General features: G+C 46.9%; 2 protein-coding genes across 3 annotated transcripts; both read right to left on the reverse strand.

Annotated features, from left to right (window-relative positions):
- Window positions 1-3,340: 3,340 nt before the first annotated feature.
- Window positions 3,341-5,527, reverse strand: LOC100840029 (L-gulonolactone oxidase 2). Its single transcript, XM_003573515.3, has one exon. It carries the CDS (start codon window positions 5,212-5,214, stop codon window positions 3,445-3,447), a length of 1,770 nt encoding a protein of 589 aa, XP_003573563.1. The 5' UTR covers window positions 5,215-5,527; the 3' UTR covers window positions 3,341-3,444.
- A 1,122-nt stretch (window positions 5,528-6,649) lies between these two features.
- Window positions 6,650-11,060, reverse strand: LOC100840334. 2 transcript variants are annotated; one of them, XM_010236173.3, is made up of 9 exons: window positions 10,881-11,060; window positions 10,132-10,205; window positions 9,877-10,051; window positions 9,493-9,569; window positions 9,131-9,407; window positions 8,933-9,000; window positions 7,934-8,419; window positions 7,620-7,832; window positions 6,650-7,537 (listed from the first exon to the last, which is right to left on the reverse strand). In XM_010236173.3, the coding sequence occupies exons 1-9, from the start codon at window positions 10,915-10,917 to the stop codon at window positions 7,175-7,177; spliced, it is 1,770 nt and encodes a 589-aa protein (XP_010234475.1). In that variant the 5' UTR covers window positions 10,918-11,060; the 3' UTR covers window positions 6,650-7,174. The 2 variants fall into 2 exon arrangements, with proteins under 2 accessions (XP_010234475.1, XP_003573564.1); XM_003573516.4 differs by having other exon boundaries at window positions 7,934-8,422.
- Between the last annotated feature and the right edge of the window lie 1,703 nt (window positions 11,061-12,763).

Below are 12,763 nucleotides of genomic sequence, written 5' to 3' on the forward strand. Positions count from 1 at the left end.
TTACCTCTTCTGTGCTCTTGCTTCTACTACCCTGGCAAGCTGGCTAGGCCTTAAATAGGCAGTTCCGTGAATATATATAATCTCTAGGAATGATCGCAAGAAAAAAGAAAAGGTTAAGGAACAAGAACATGGACATAGTCATGTTTGCACAAAATAGTTCATTTGTTTACGTCAGTTTGGGTCTTAGAAAATAAACCCTAACTTCTAATACCACCGTTGTTAGTCGTGGAAGTATTCATACACAGACATTCCAATGCTTATTAGTCGGCGGCTGCTAGACCTCCACTCTGACTTAATATTTGGTTGTACCAACAAAAAAACAGATTTTCTGAAAAAGTAAAACCATCATGTTACAATAACACATGAAAAATGACGACTAAATGCATGGATTCTCAGCCACACTTAAACGACTCAGTTAGTAATATAAATCTCGAGTTTTATGCACCACGTCAACGATCTTGTCCCCAAATGGCATTGGCATCCCAAAAATCCAGACCATAGGAGATTAACTTACAAATGATGCTGATTTCACAATTACAAAGTTGAGTTTTTTTCCATAGTTTCTTTTTTTTGAACGAAGTTGGGAGGGGAGACCCCTACCTGAATTTTGATTAAAAGGAATCAGAGGCTCAAAGTTACAAAGCGTCTGAAACCGGCAAAAGTGAAAATAATTACAAGGCAGGACAGAGCAAACACAAGGAAGCAAAGGAGAAAGAAAGAAAAAAAAAAGTTGGTATTTAATCACGCCAATCTTCAATCCAGTGGTCAACCGCCTGTTTTTCATTGTTCTTCAAACGGCAGGACCATAGTTTTAACGTTTCACGGCATTGTCTCGCGACCACGACTGGAGGAATATTGTGATCGTCGAACACCTTCCGATTTCTAGCTATCCAGATATTCCACATGATCGCGATCAATACCAAATCCCAGGCATTCTTCTTATCAGGCAAACAAGAAATCTTCCCAATCGTGAATAGATCGCTCATCGTCTGAAAATTAGACACATTCAGACCAAGCAATTGAAAAATTGTAGCCGACCTGGGGCATAGCACAGCAAGATGCAGCGCCGATTCGCTTGTGCTGCAACCGAAAGGACATTCATCCGAAGCAAGAATTTGCTGCTTCATAAGTACCGATCTGACTTTAATTCTGCCCTTAACCCATAACCAAGCAAAGATTTTATTTTTATCAGGAGCAGAGCATTTCCAGATTGCAGCACAAGCTTTGATCAAGGACGCCCCCAAAGTTTGAAAGGTGATACAAACTCCGCACAGACAAGGATTTCGATCGATTCATTTTGCACACTCTTTTGTCAGCAACACCCTCCATCGGCTCCCATCCTACAATAATCTGAGTTAGAACAGAGAGCTCAGCACCTGCCCTGTCCGAAGTAAGGTGACGGTGAGGAATATCCCAATAGACATTCCGATAACAGTACTTTACTCTCTGCTCTACAAAACAAAAACATCTTCCGCGTGAGGCGTGAGCTGAACAAGTTGACCGCGAGGGAGAGAAACGCATATGTGACCACAGATGACTATGGGAATGGCAAAGAAGATCCGTCATTATATATGCTCGGTCTAATTACTAGGAGATTCAAGATCAACGTAAATTAAATTAAATTAAATTATATAGTCCGCGGCTGCTATTGCAGGCTATTGGAACTGAAGGAATGAAAACTGTTGTCTGTTATATATCGTCGGTGGCTGCTATTGAATTAGTCAGCTTTGTGGTCGCGTCATTATTATCACATCCAATGCTTATTAGTCAGCGGTCTTGTCTATCCGCACAAGCTACAACTAGCTAAAACAAAGGAAATTAGAATTACACGCTCCTAAAAGAGATGAAACTGTCACTGAACCACTAAATTAGTTGAACAGCAGTCCCAACAACAGATCAGGTACCACTAAAACGGAACAGAAATTTTCATCCCACAGACACAGGTAAAAACGAAAGGTGACTAGAAGAACGCTGAAACCGAAAATCATTCACGACATGACACGGAACCAAAACGAAGGGAGATCGCGAGAGACCGCTAAAACTAAACAGCATTCACGACGCGACACAAGCAAAACAGGAGGAGACAAGAAGACCACTAAAACTGAACAGCATTGCCCACATACGCAAAGCTTGACCTGTTAGAGTACCAAAAAAGGCACGTACTCCCTCCGATCCTAAACTTTTGTCATTGTTTAGTAAATCTAGGATCGGAGGAAGTAGTCAGCAGTACACAGTATGTACAGTGCATGTTGGCTGCAGTACTGGCTGTCTTTTTTTGTTCTCACTCAGAAATTTGAATGTGAAACAAACAGGCACGCCAACATGATCTAGTCCAAAGGTCAAGTAACATTGTCGGGACCAAACACCGTGACCGCCCCATGAAGGGACAGATGGAGAGCCTACTCCTCGGATCTCCAGTTATAATTCATCAGTTACACGATGGTGCCTATAATTTATTGTTTTTACTAAATTTTGTGTATTTAATTAAGCATGCGTTAATCAGGTTGCCGTTGGGGAGGGTTTGGCTTTCCTCCCCGTACCCAGAGAATGAAATCCGCATCCCCATAACTATCCATGGAGTACCTGGTTTACCCGTACAAAATTTCTCAGATCCCGAACTCTGATCCTCGCACACAGTGGCCACGCTCCTCCTCCTCGATCCGGACGGCCTGGTTCACTTGTTGTCGTCTGCAGTGGTAGCGGGCTCGCCGAGGATCAAGTTTCCAGCACCACGCACGGTTTGAAATATGAAGCAGCAGCAGCAGCAGGAGGAGAACTTGTCCGCCGCTGATGTCGCCGCCGTGTCTTCCGCTTCCGCCCGCAGCCTCACAGCTCCCTCCTCGACGACGCCTCTTGATTTGATTTGGGGAGGGAAGGATGGAGCGATTTTGACTTGGGGATGGAGAGGGACGAGCGATTTGGATTTTGGGGACGACGGAGGGATTGGAGCGATTTGGGGGATCGTGGATAATGGCCACAACCTCTTCTTCCGGGCTCAGGCCCATGCATTTTGATAGGCCCATCAAGCGCAAACGAAAGGATGGTCAATGGGCCAGGGCCGCCGCAACCGAACTTCAAACAAGCACCCCAAATCCCCGCACGTGGCCCAGCACAAATTCCCCCGTCGCTCGCTTCGCATCTCGGTTCGTCGGTTGTGTTCAATAAAAAGAAAATCTCTGTTCGTCGGCAGATCCAAGCGCGCAGCGACCCTGTTCGTCGGCGGCGCGTCGTACCGTACGGGTCCTACACAGCCTTCCTGCTGCCCTATCTCTCCTCTCGATCGTCGCCGCCGAACTGAGAGGCAAGTTCAACTTTCAACGTTGTGTTGTTCCATCGTAGATTGGATTGTACAAGGCTTAAACAAGGCAATTATTTTACAGATGGATTGGAAAATGAAGAAGGTTTTTTTTTCCCAATGACCAAGGCTTAAACAAGACAATTATTTCACGCAGGTTTTTGCCAGCCACCCCGGTGACCAGATGGTTGGAACGAGCAAACCCTGGCCTTCTTATACATCTTCCCTGGCCGGCAGAAGTATCCCAGTTCAGGCGCGCAATGCGAGTCCTCGGAGCAGACACAAAGCCCTTCGATGGCACAATGCTTCTCGACGACACTCGGGGTCCCATTGACCCCAAGCACCTTATCGGTCCACTCGTTGGAGAAGAGCCCCTCGGGGTCATACCTTCCCTTCACCTTAAGGAACTTACCAGCGTTCGGGTACTTTGCAATGGCGCCGTCGAAGGCGAAGTCCCGGTTCTTCCCCCAGTGCGGGAGGCCGCCGTACTTGTTTAGCGCCAGCTGCTCCAGCTCGTCCACAACGTCGGCATGCACACGTGGCATGCCATCGGTGCGGCTCCGGTAGTAGATGATGTCGAAGACGACCGAGTCAACGGGTTTCCCGAGGTACGCCGTGGATGCCTTCACATAACGGAGGAGCACGCCCAGCCTGGGGTCCACGGCGGTGCAGAAGGCCGCCGGGTTGAGGTCCCGGAGCTTCTGCATCTCGGCGACGAACGCCGGTGCCTTGGAGAGGGGGACGCTGAAGGCGGTGTTGTAGTAGAAGGTGCCCCGGACGCGCGGGTCCCAGACGCAAGCGGTGGCGAGCCCGTCCTCCGGGCTATCCAGACAAGCGCCGGATGCTTGCATCCGGTGTTGGTGCCCCACCACCGGGAACCCTGTGAAGGAGACGCCGTCGTTAGTGAAGCCGTTGCCCAGCCGCTCTGCCGTGGCCGCCTCCCGCCGCACCGCCTCGCACCGGGCCATGTCGGTGGCGTTCCCCTGCTGCAGCCGCTCCTCCAAGGCTCTCGCCTTTATCGCCTCGAGTGTGGGTGTGGAGCGGAAGAGGAGCAGCTCGTTGACGCCGTTCCCCGGCACCGAGACATCCACGCGGTCGTCCTGGCGGTAGGCCACCACGCCCAGCGCCGGCGTCCAGGTGATGTCGCCGAACTCGTGGAGCCGGCCCCATGTGGCGACCTGCTCCGGGAAGTCGGTGTCGTTGCGCTTCACGAAGCTCACCGACCGCTTGAACGCCGGCTGCAAGGACAGGGTGATCTGGGTGACGACGCCGAGGACGCCGATGGAGACCTTCGCCGCGTCCAGGTCCGGGTCACCGGCCACGAGCTCTCTAACCATGGCGAACCCCTTGCTTGCCGGCGCAGGGGTCACGATCCTCATCCCGACGACGTACTCGTGCGCCGCGCCGCCCTTGCCCCACAGGGAGCTCCCGTGCGCGCCGGTCGAGAGGAGGCCGCCGATAGTCAAGCCGTAGAAATACGGCGAGTGCGGCAAAGACAGCCCTGCCGCGGCAGCCGCCTCGGTCAGGTCCCGGAGCAGCATGCCGCTCTCGACCGTCATGAGCCGGCTGGCGGCGTCGACACGCACCGTCCGGTTGAGCCGCGCCGTGCTGACGACGGCGCCGTCGTGGCCGCCGGGGCAGGCCAGCTTGGGGATGCTGTGGGAGTGTTTGGTGGCCACCTTGAGCTTCCGCTTGGCGGACGCCGCGGCGGCCACGGTGGCGATGACTTCCTCCTCGGTGCGCGGGTACGTGACGCTGGCGGCGCGGCAGAGCGTGCGGTCCGTGAAGGCGCCGTATGCGTTGCTGACGGTGCAGCCAGAGCTGCCGTGCGTGCACATCACCGGCTCCTGCGGAGGGCTGCAGCTCGCCATGGGGATCAGGAGCAGGAAGAGAACGGCGAGAACGAAGCTGCTGTCCATTCTTCAGTTTGATGGAGTACCTCGTCTGTGCTACTTGTTTCTGCCTGGCAAGCTGGGCTACGCCTTAAATAGGTACTCCCTCACTTCCATAAAGGTTGGCACGGATTTGAACTAGGACTAGTTTTAAAACCGCGCCAATCTTTATGGAACGGAAAAGTAGTTCCGTGAATAAATAACGTCAAGGAATCATAGCAAAAAAAAGGTGGTCAAAGATCAAGGACACCCGCAAAAAAAAAGAAAAAAAAAAGATCAAGGACATGTACATGTTTGCACAAAATACATTCATATTCATTTACCGAGTTTGGGTCTTAAAAAATAAACTCTTACGTCTAATCCCACCATAACTTTGATAATCTCTCTGAAACTTGTTTCAGGAATTGTACAATGTAAAAAATGCACCGAACACGGAAATTGTACAATATACTCCGTTCCATATTAAGTGACTCAAATTTGTCTAAATATGGATGTATGTATGCTTAAAAAGTATCTAGATACATGTAACAGAAATTCACTTAATATGAAACAGAGGGAGTAGCTGTTTAGATGAAACACAAGAATTTTACAAGGAAGCTTTTTCAGAGAAAGAGAAAAGGAGAGATAAAGACACATGCTGTATTGGAATTCTCAAAGAAAATGAAACATGAGGTTTAGGCAAATGTTTTGAATCCTCCAAAACATGAAGGAAAGAAAGCATTCCTATAACAATTCTTTCAGAGTTTCTATGAATTGACTTTACTCGTTACTCTAAACAACCACATCTTCCGTTGTGAGCTGAACAAGTTGACGGCGAGGGAGAGAAGCGCATATGTGACTACAGGATAAGATGGGAATGGCATAGAAGATCCATTATTATATACGCTCGATCTAATTAAGAGATACAAGATAAAATAAAGAAGATTAAACAAGTACAAAAGATATCATCTTAAATTTTGTTTACCGTCGGTGGCTGCTATCGCAGACTATTGAAACTGAAGGGACAAGAAAAATGGCTTAGTCAGCTTTGTGGTAGCGCCATTCGGCAGGTACCACACCTTTAAGGTAGTTACTATTATCACATCCAATGCTTATTAGTCAGCGGCCTTGTGTATCCGCACAAGCTACAAGTAGATAAAACAAAGAACAAATGCTGAAAACATACTTCCTAAATTAGTTCAAGACATTTTGCAAGTGTTTATGATTTTATTTATACAGGTCATAGGCAGACACCGAGTAAACATACATCAATACTTTTAGAAACGTTGAAACTTCAAAATGGCTAATTCTCTAATCATGCACTCGATTTACAATCTGTTGTTCACGGCTAGCTTTATCTTACATTATGCTACGACGACAGTTAATCGTGCTGCTTGAACTGCGTTGTGCTGCTTATTCTACAGTTTGCTACGAGAATAAAATGCTTTAAAGCACACCAGAACAGAACGAGAGGCCGAAGAGATGAAACCGTCACTGAACCACTAAAGTTGAACAGTATTCCCAGCCACAGATCTGGTACCACGAAAACGGAACAGAAATTTTCATCCCAGACACAGGTAAAATGAAAGATGACCAGAAGAACACTTAAATGGAAAATGATTCACGACACGACACAGAACCAAGACGAAGGGAGATGGAGACCGCTAAAACTAAACAGCATTCACGACGCGACACAAGCAAAACAGGAGGAGACAAGACAACCACTAAAACTGACAGCATTGACGACATACGCAGAGCTTAACCGACAGGAGACGGAGAGAAGAAAGGAGAGCAGGAATAGGGGGACAGGAACAAGATTTTTGAAACTATGATATTGAAACTATACCCTAAATGGAGGTGAAATAAAATCCTATGATGTTGTACAACTGAAGCAACAGCAACCCACATTCCACACCAATCAACCTGCCCTCCCCCTTTTCACCTCCGGATGAGCATTATATGATCCAACTGCTGCTTCAAACTAGTAAATCGATATGGGAAGAGCAAATCAATTGCTTCCCTCCACAGGGCTTGCCTTCATGTCTACCTTGTTTTCTTCAGCCTTGATGGTAGCTGTTTGCGCATCATCAGCTGAGATGGCGCCCTCAGCTCTCAGTTGGTTTCCACTTGTCTCGATTTCTTTCAGCTGGACAGTCCGAGAAAATGTGTCCGAGATATGATCAATAGAATCTCCTACAGCTTTGGCAACTGTTGGTTTCAGGGGTTCTGTGCTGCCAGGCTGCTGCTGACGTCTATTTTCCTTCAAAGCTTTCTCTCTTTGTTCATAGAAGTCAAAGTCCTCCACGATGGTTGTCTCAGCCTCGTGGCTCTTGAAGATAGTTAGCATCTGGAGACCATACTCTAGCTTCACCTGCATGGGTTGCTCACTGGGTTAACAGATCTTTTTTCAGAAAACTGTATTCTACATAAAATCTGGCGAAAACAAAATTTACCTCTTGGGTGTCCCTGCTGTTTGTAACAGGTTTGTTGTCATTGTTCTCAAGAGTTATGTGCCGTAGCAGGTTGTTTGGGACATCCTTAATTATGTGCCACTTCACAGGAAACTGGCCACTCCACTTGTCCTGCTGCCAGTAGTCAACACTTCTGTCAAAATCGACAGGTCCAATCATCTCAGCCACACCACAAAACTGACCGCTGCCATTAACCTATAAAAAGGCAGTTTTGTGTTAATGCAAATATATGCAAAGATAAAACCTAAATTGACGACCGGGAAAATAAACCACCAAAATAAAGGGGCTGGTCTTACCGAGAAAAACAGGAAAATAGGGCAATGGTCTTCTTTCTCCTTGGCTGCACGGTAAGCTGAATCCAGCTTTCTATTCCCACTAGCTGTGCTGGCCCAAACATTATACTTAATGCTCCTATGTACATGGTCCTCTGTGTAGGATTTTATTACAAAAAACTTTGCATCCTTGTATTCGGTGACAAAATCAGGACGGTTGTACAGCTCACTATCAACCAGCGGAACGGCTTTCTCACTTTTATCATCTACTGAAGAGTCCTCTGTGTCTTGCTTCTTTGGTTTTGCAGCACGTGGGCCACGGTTTTGCTCATTCAGAAACTCCAGAGAACCATTCTGAATACCGAATTGCATGCTCCCCTTTTGTTGACCGGAGCTGTAGTCAAAATTACCATATCTGCGACCCGCAGAACTCCAACTTGGAGTAGTGCCTCCAAATTTACTGCCTTGTTGGCGTGCCTTGTAGGATCCGGAACCATACATTGATCCATGCTGCTGGAATAACATGGATTATCAGTGCTGGGCATTTAGAGGCCACTATAAACATAATGAACAACTAAACTTGAGGTCCAACAATAACTGCTCATTTTCTACTGAGCAGCACATCTCCAGAGCAGATTATAACTTGGCATAAAAATCGTGACAGAATGATACAAAAATTCTAGCAAAATTCATGATGTCACACAAATAAATTTATGCAAACTTGCATATTTGGCGGTATTCAAATCCTAACCTGTTAAAGTACCCAAAAAAACATGTAGTCAGTACCCAGTATGCACAGTGCATGTTGGCTGCAGTACTGGTTGTCTTTTTTGGTTCTCACTTGAGAAATTTGAATGTGAAATTGTGCAAGTTTGCATAAATCTATGCGCTACAGCCATGAAATTCGTTCAGAATTTTTGGAACACACGTCCATGCCCAAATCCAGGGGATGCAAGCTCCCCTGGACATGGAACTGCAACTCTAAACCAAAGCATGCCAAAATCAAATTGCATAGCAACATACCATTCCAGAAGCCAGTGGTGCATTGCCTTGCCCAAACATTCCCGGAGCATTGTTTGGTTGTGTTGGTGCTGTGAAAGTGATATAAGATCAGTTTGGCACTTTGGCATGGCCCTAACCAACTTATCACAACACGTATTGCTTGCCATCACAATATCTATGCCTGGAATAGTACAGGAGACTGAAAGGGACAGAAGTTACCTCTGTTGTAAGACCCGAATGGTTGATGGTACGCTGCTGTGGGTGAATAGAGAAGACCATCAGGAAGGAAGTATTCTTGCTGAAGCATAGGGTCTCCTTGAGGCATTCCAGTACCAGAATTTGAGTATCCCATGCTAGGAGAAGCTGGTGGCTGGTAGTACGGACTTGAGAAGGGGAATTGCATAGAGGAGTAGGACTGGCCATCGGTTGAAACAGGAGAATAAGCTCCATACATCATATGGGAGTTGTTCGCGTATCCAGGAGATAGCATGAATGACTGGTTATCATTGTAGAATTACATCAGTGAAACACTTAGGAACTTAATAAAGAAAATGAAACAAGTTCAGTAGCTGGCTACTTACAGGTGACGCAGAATGGAGTCCTTCCATATTCACATAATAGGGATACTCTTCCCATTGCCCTGAAGGATTCATGTATCCTACAGAAGAAATAAAAGAAAATTCAAATTAAAAATAGCATTCTAAGCAAAAAGAGAAACCAAATAATCTACTATCCACCATCATAAGAAGGCTAAGATATATACCTCCACAATAATTTATATTAGTGCTGAACACAGAAGACCAGTAAACAAAAATCAACCATATAAATAGTAAAAACAAAATTTGGAGAGCAATGGTTCAAACTTGACTCTCTAGTAGTCTAGACATGTTATTTTCAAGTGCAGTGTGCGACGGTGCTGAGAAAATGCATCAAAATTAATACACAGAAAATAGAGGCGATCTAACCTCCAGAATAGAGTGCCTGTGGCTGTGGTGCATACACATTGGGCTGGTAGATATAAGGTTGTTCTCCACCTTTACCCAAAAAATTGGCCCTCTCTTGTGCACCTTTTGGTGACTTTAAGGAGGTAGAGCCATGCACATTGGTAGCAGTTGTTTTATCAGCTGTAATAGAAATAATCTGATGCAACAGAAATCAACCGTCAGTGACATTTCAATGCTTGGACAGAAGAGGAGACAAAGGGGTATACAGCACATTACCTGCTCTTTGGTATTTACACTCTTCGAGGGGTTATTATCAACTACAATTTCTGGTTGCGGTGGAATCGTGCAATCTACAACGAAAAAATACGAAGGTGAAAACAAATAGATTCATCATACAGATAAGAGCAACAGAGAGAATTTGCAGAAAGTTTTGCCATGGTACAATTGATGAGTCATAACCCCCTAACGAAATGCTTGACAAGTATCATGTGCTCAAGACACCACGCGGCTGTAAAATAGCCTTACGATGCTCAGTGGATCAGCAAGAATCCCTTAATCATGTTCGTATATCCCCAGCGCACACCGACACAGGCTATCGCCGTGCAGGTTCATCGCTAACCACACCCCTCTCTTCTGCTCATCTCAATACGCGTTCATCTTTCTTCCTAGCAAAACGACACTCAAATCCCCACGAGGAACGCAAAATTCAGCACGACCAACTCGCTGCCCTGACAAAATTCCTCCCTCCCAGCGGCAGGTGGGGCCCTAAATGCGGAAATTCTCAGGAAACGGGCAGCGATTACCGCTTCTCCGCAGCAAGCACGCCGGTCTAGGGTTTGCAACCAACCAAGACAGACCCACCCTAGCACCACCGCCTAGGTCTCTTGCAGGAGATAAGCAGCAGGCGGGGGGGCAGGAGCAACCACGCAACACAGCGACCCTCCGGCGAACGAACAATTCGGGCCGGATAGCTGGAAGCACGGGGACGAATTGGAGCAAGCGAATTAAGCAAAGCTAGGGCTTACCGACGAATCCGGACGGATCTCCTCCGCTGGACGCCATGCTCCGGCAGGGGGGGAGGAGGGGGAGGGTACGGGGGGAGGTAGTAGCGGCGGAAGGCGCGCGGCCCGGCGGTAGCAGGAGGCCGGCGATGGGTGGCCGGCGGGGGAGGAAGGGGTTTGACGGTGGTGAGTATGCGAGAAGGGAGGAGAGGTCCACTCACGGGCTAATCATCGTTGCCTTTTTAAATCAGACCGGTTCCGGCTGTTTTGGTCCACCGATCCGATCCGGCCCGGCCTGTAAAAAAAGGCCAGTAAACTCGATGCAGATCGCTTCTTTAATGTTTACCCCGGTAAAAACCAAAGTCAAACATGGACAAGCAAGCCTTCGGCGAAGATATTATGAAAAAAAAACTGAGAAACACAGCTCGCAGATATTATGCATATTTTATTTCAATTTCGATGGGCCGTGGACACATGGCACACGTTAATACAATGTTGCTCGTGCTAGATATGCAAATTAATTGATAGGGATTATGCGGTTGCTAATGCTAGAAATGCAAAATTGATTGATAGGGCTCCCGCTGCGGAAGTGCCTTCATTTTGGTGAAGATATTGTGCATTATTTTATTTCGATTTCGATGGGTAGTGATATATGGCACACATTATTACAATTTTGCTTGTGCTAGATATGCAAATTAATTGATAGGGATTATACTGTTGCTAATGCTAGAAATGCAAAAATTGATTGATAGGGCTGCCAGCCGCGGAAGTCCCTCAATTTTGGTGAAGATATCGTAGGATGGACCTCCAAGGCCTTGTTCGGTTACTGTATTCCCTGGCGGGATCGGAGTGTATGGGGGGGACGTTGAACTAAATTTCGTTCGTTCCCCATTGATCCCCGACGGGAAGGGTAGATCTGAACGGAGCCTAAGTGGGCGGGTTTAGTCGGCCGGTTTGCAGTGCAAATCGAGCCATCTTGAAAATAACAGGTCTGCGCGGTAGTTAAACATTTTTTATGTTTACTTGGGTTGAAGGCCCAATTTGCAGGCTGGGTTAGTGTTGGGGTGTCTCCATTCTCACCGGATATTTACCTCGATAAAAACCAAAGTCAAACATGTACAAGGGCCTTTTGGCAAATATATTATGCAAAAAAATCTGAAAAACACAGTTAAAAGCATGCGACTCGCAGACATTATGCGATGGGTTGTGGATACATGGAACACATTATTACAATGTTTCTCGGAGTAAAATACACCACTAGTCGATGAACTCGGCAAAAATGAACACTTTAGTCCACGAATTTGGAAATCGCACACTTAAACCCCTAAACTGGAACTACTGTGTCACTTTAGTCAAAAAACGATTCGTTGAGGCTTAAATACGCCACGTGGCCACCACGTCAGCTTCGGCTAGGACCGCGGGCAGCTACACGATTTTCTCAGGATTTTTTTCCGCAAAATCACCATGCCCAAGCCGTCGCAAGGGGCAAGGCAGCTACGCATCTTGGGGCCCTGAGAACCACGGCGTTGAAGCCGCCGCCTCGCCTAAGGTTGCCATGAATCCCACAATGCTCAATTTTGACGAGAGAACGCAGGTGAAGGGGTCACCGAAGCCGATGTGGCGGCCACGTGGCGAGATTAAGCCTCGCCGAACCGTTTTTGGACTAAAGTGACACAGTAGTCCCAGTTTTGGGATTTAAGTGTGCGTTTTCCGAGTTCATGGACTAAAGTGTTCATTTTTGTCGAGTTCATGGATTAATGATGTATTTTACTCGTGTTTCTCGTGCTAGATATGCAAATTAATTGATAGGGATTATACCGTTGCTAATGCTAGAAATGCAAAATTAATTGATAGGGCTGCCAGTTGCTGAAGTGCCTTAATTTAGGTGAAGATATCGTAGGATAGAC

Source organism: Brachypodium distachyon, chromosome 3 (genome assembly GCF_000005505.3).
Source record: "Brachypodium distachyon strain Bd21 chromosome 3, Brachypodium_distachyon_v3.0, whole genome shotgun sequence".
Classification (NCBI taxonomy): Eukaryota; Viridiplantae; Streptophyta; class Magnoliopsida; order Poales; family Poaceae; genus Brachypodium; species Brachypodium distachyon.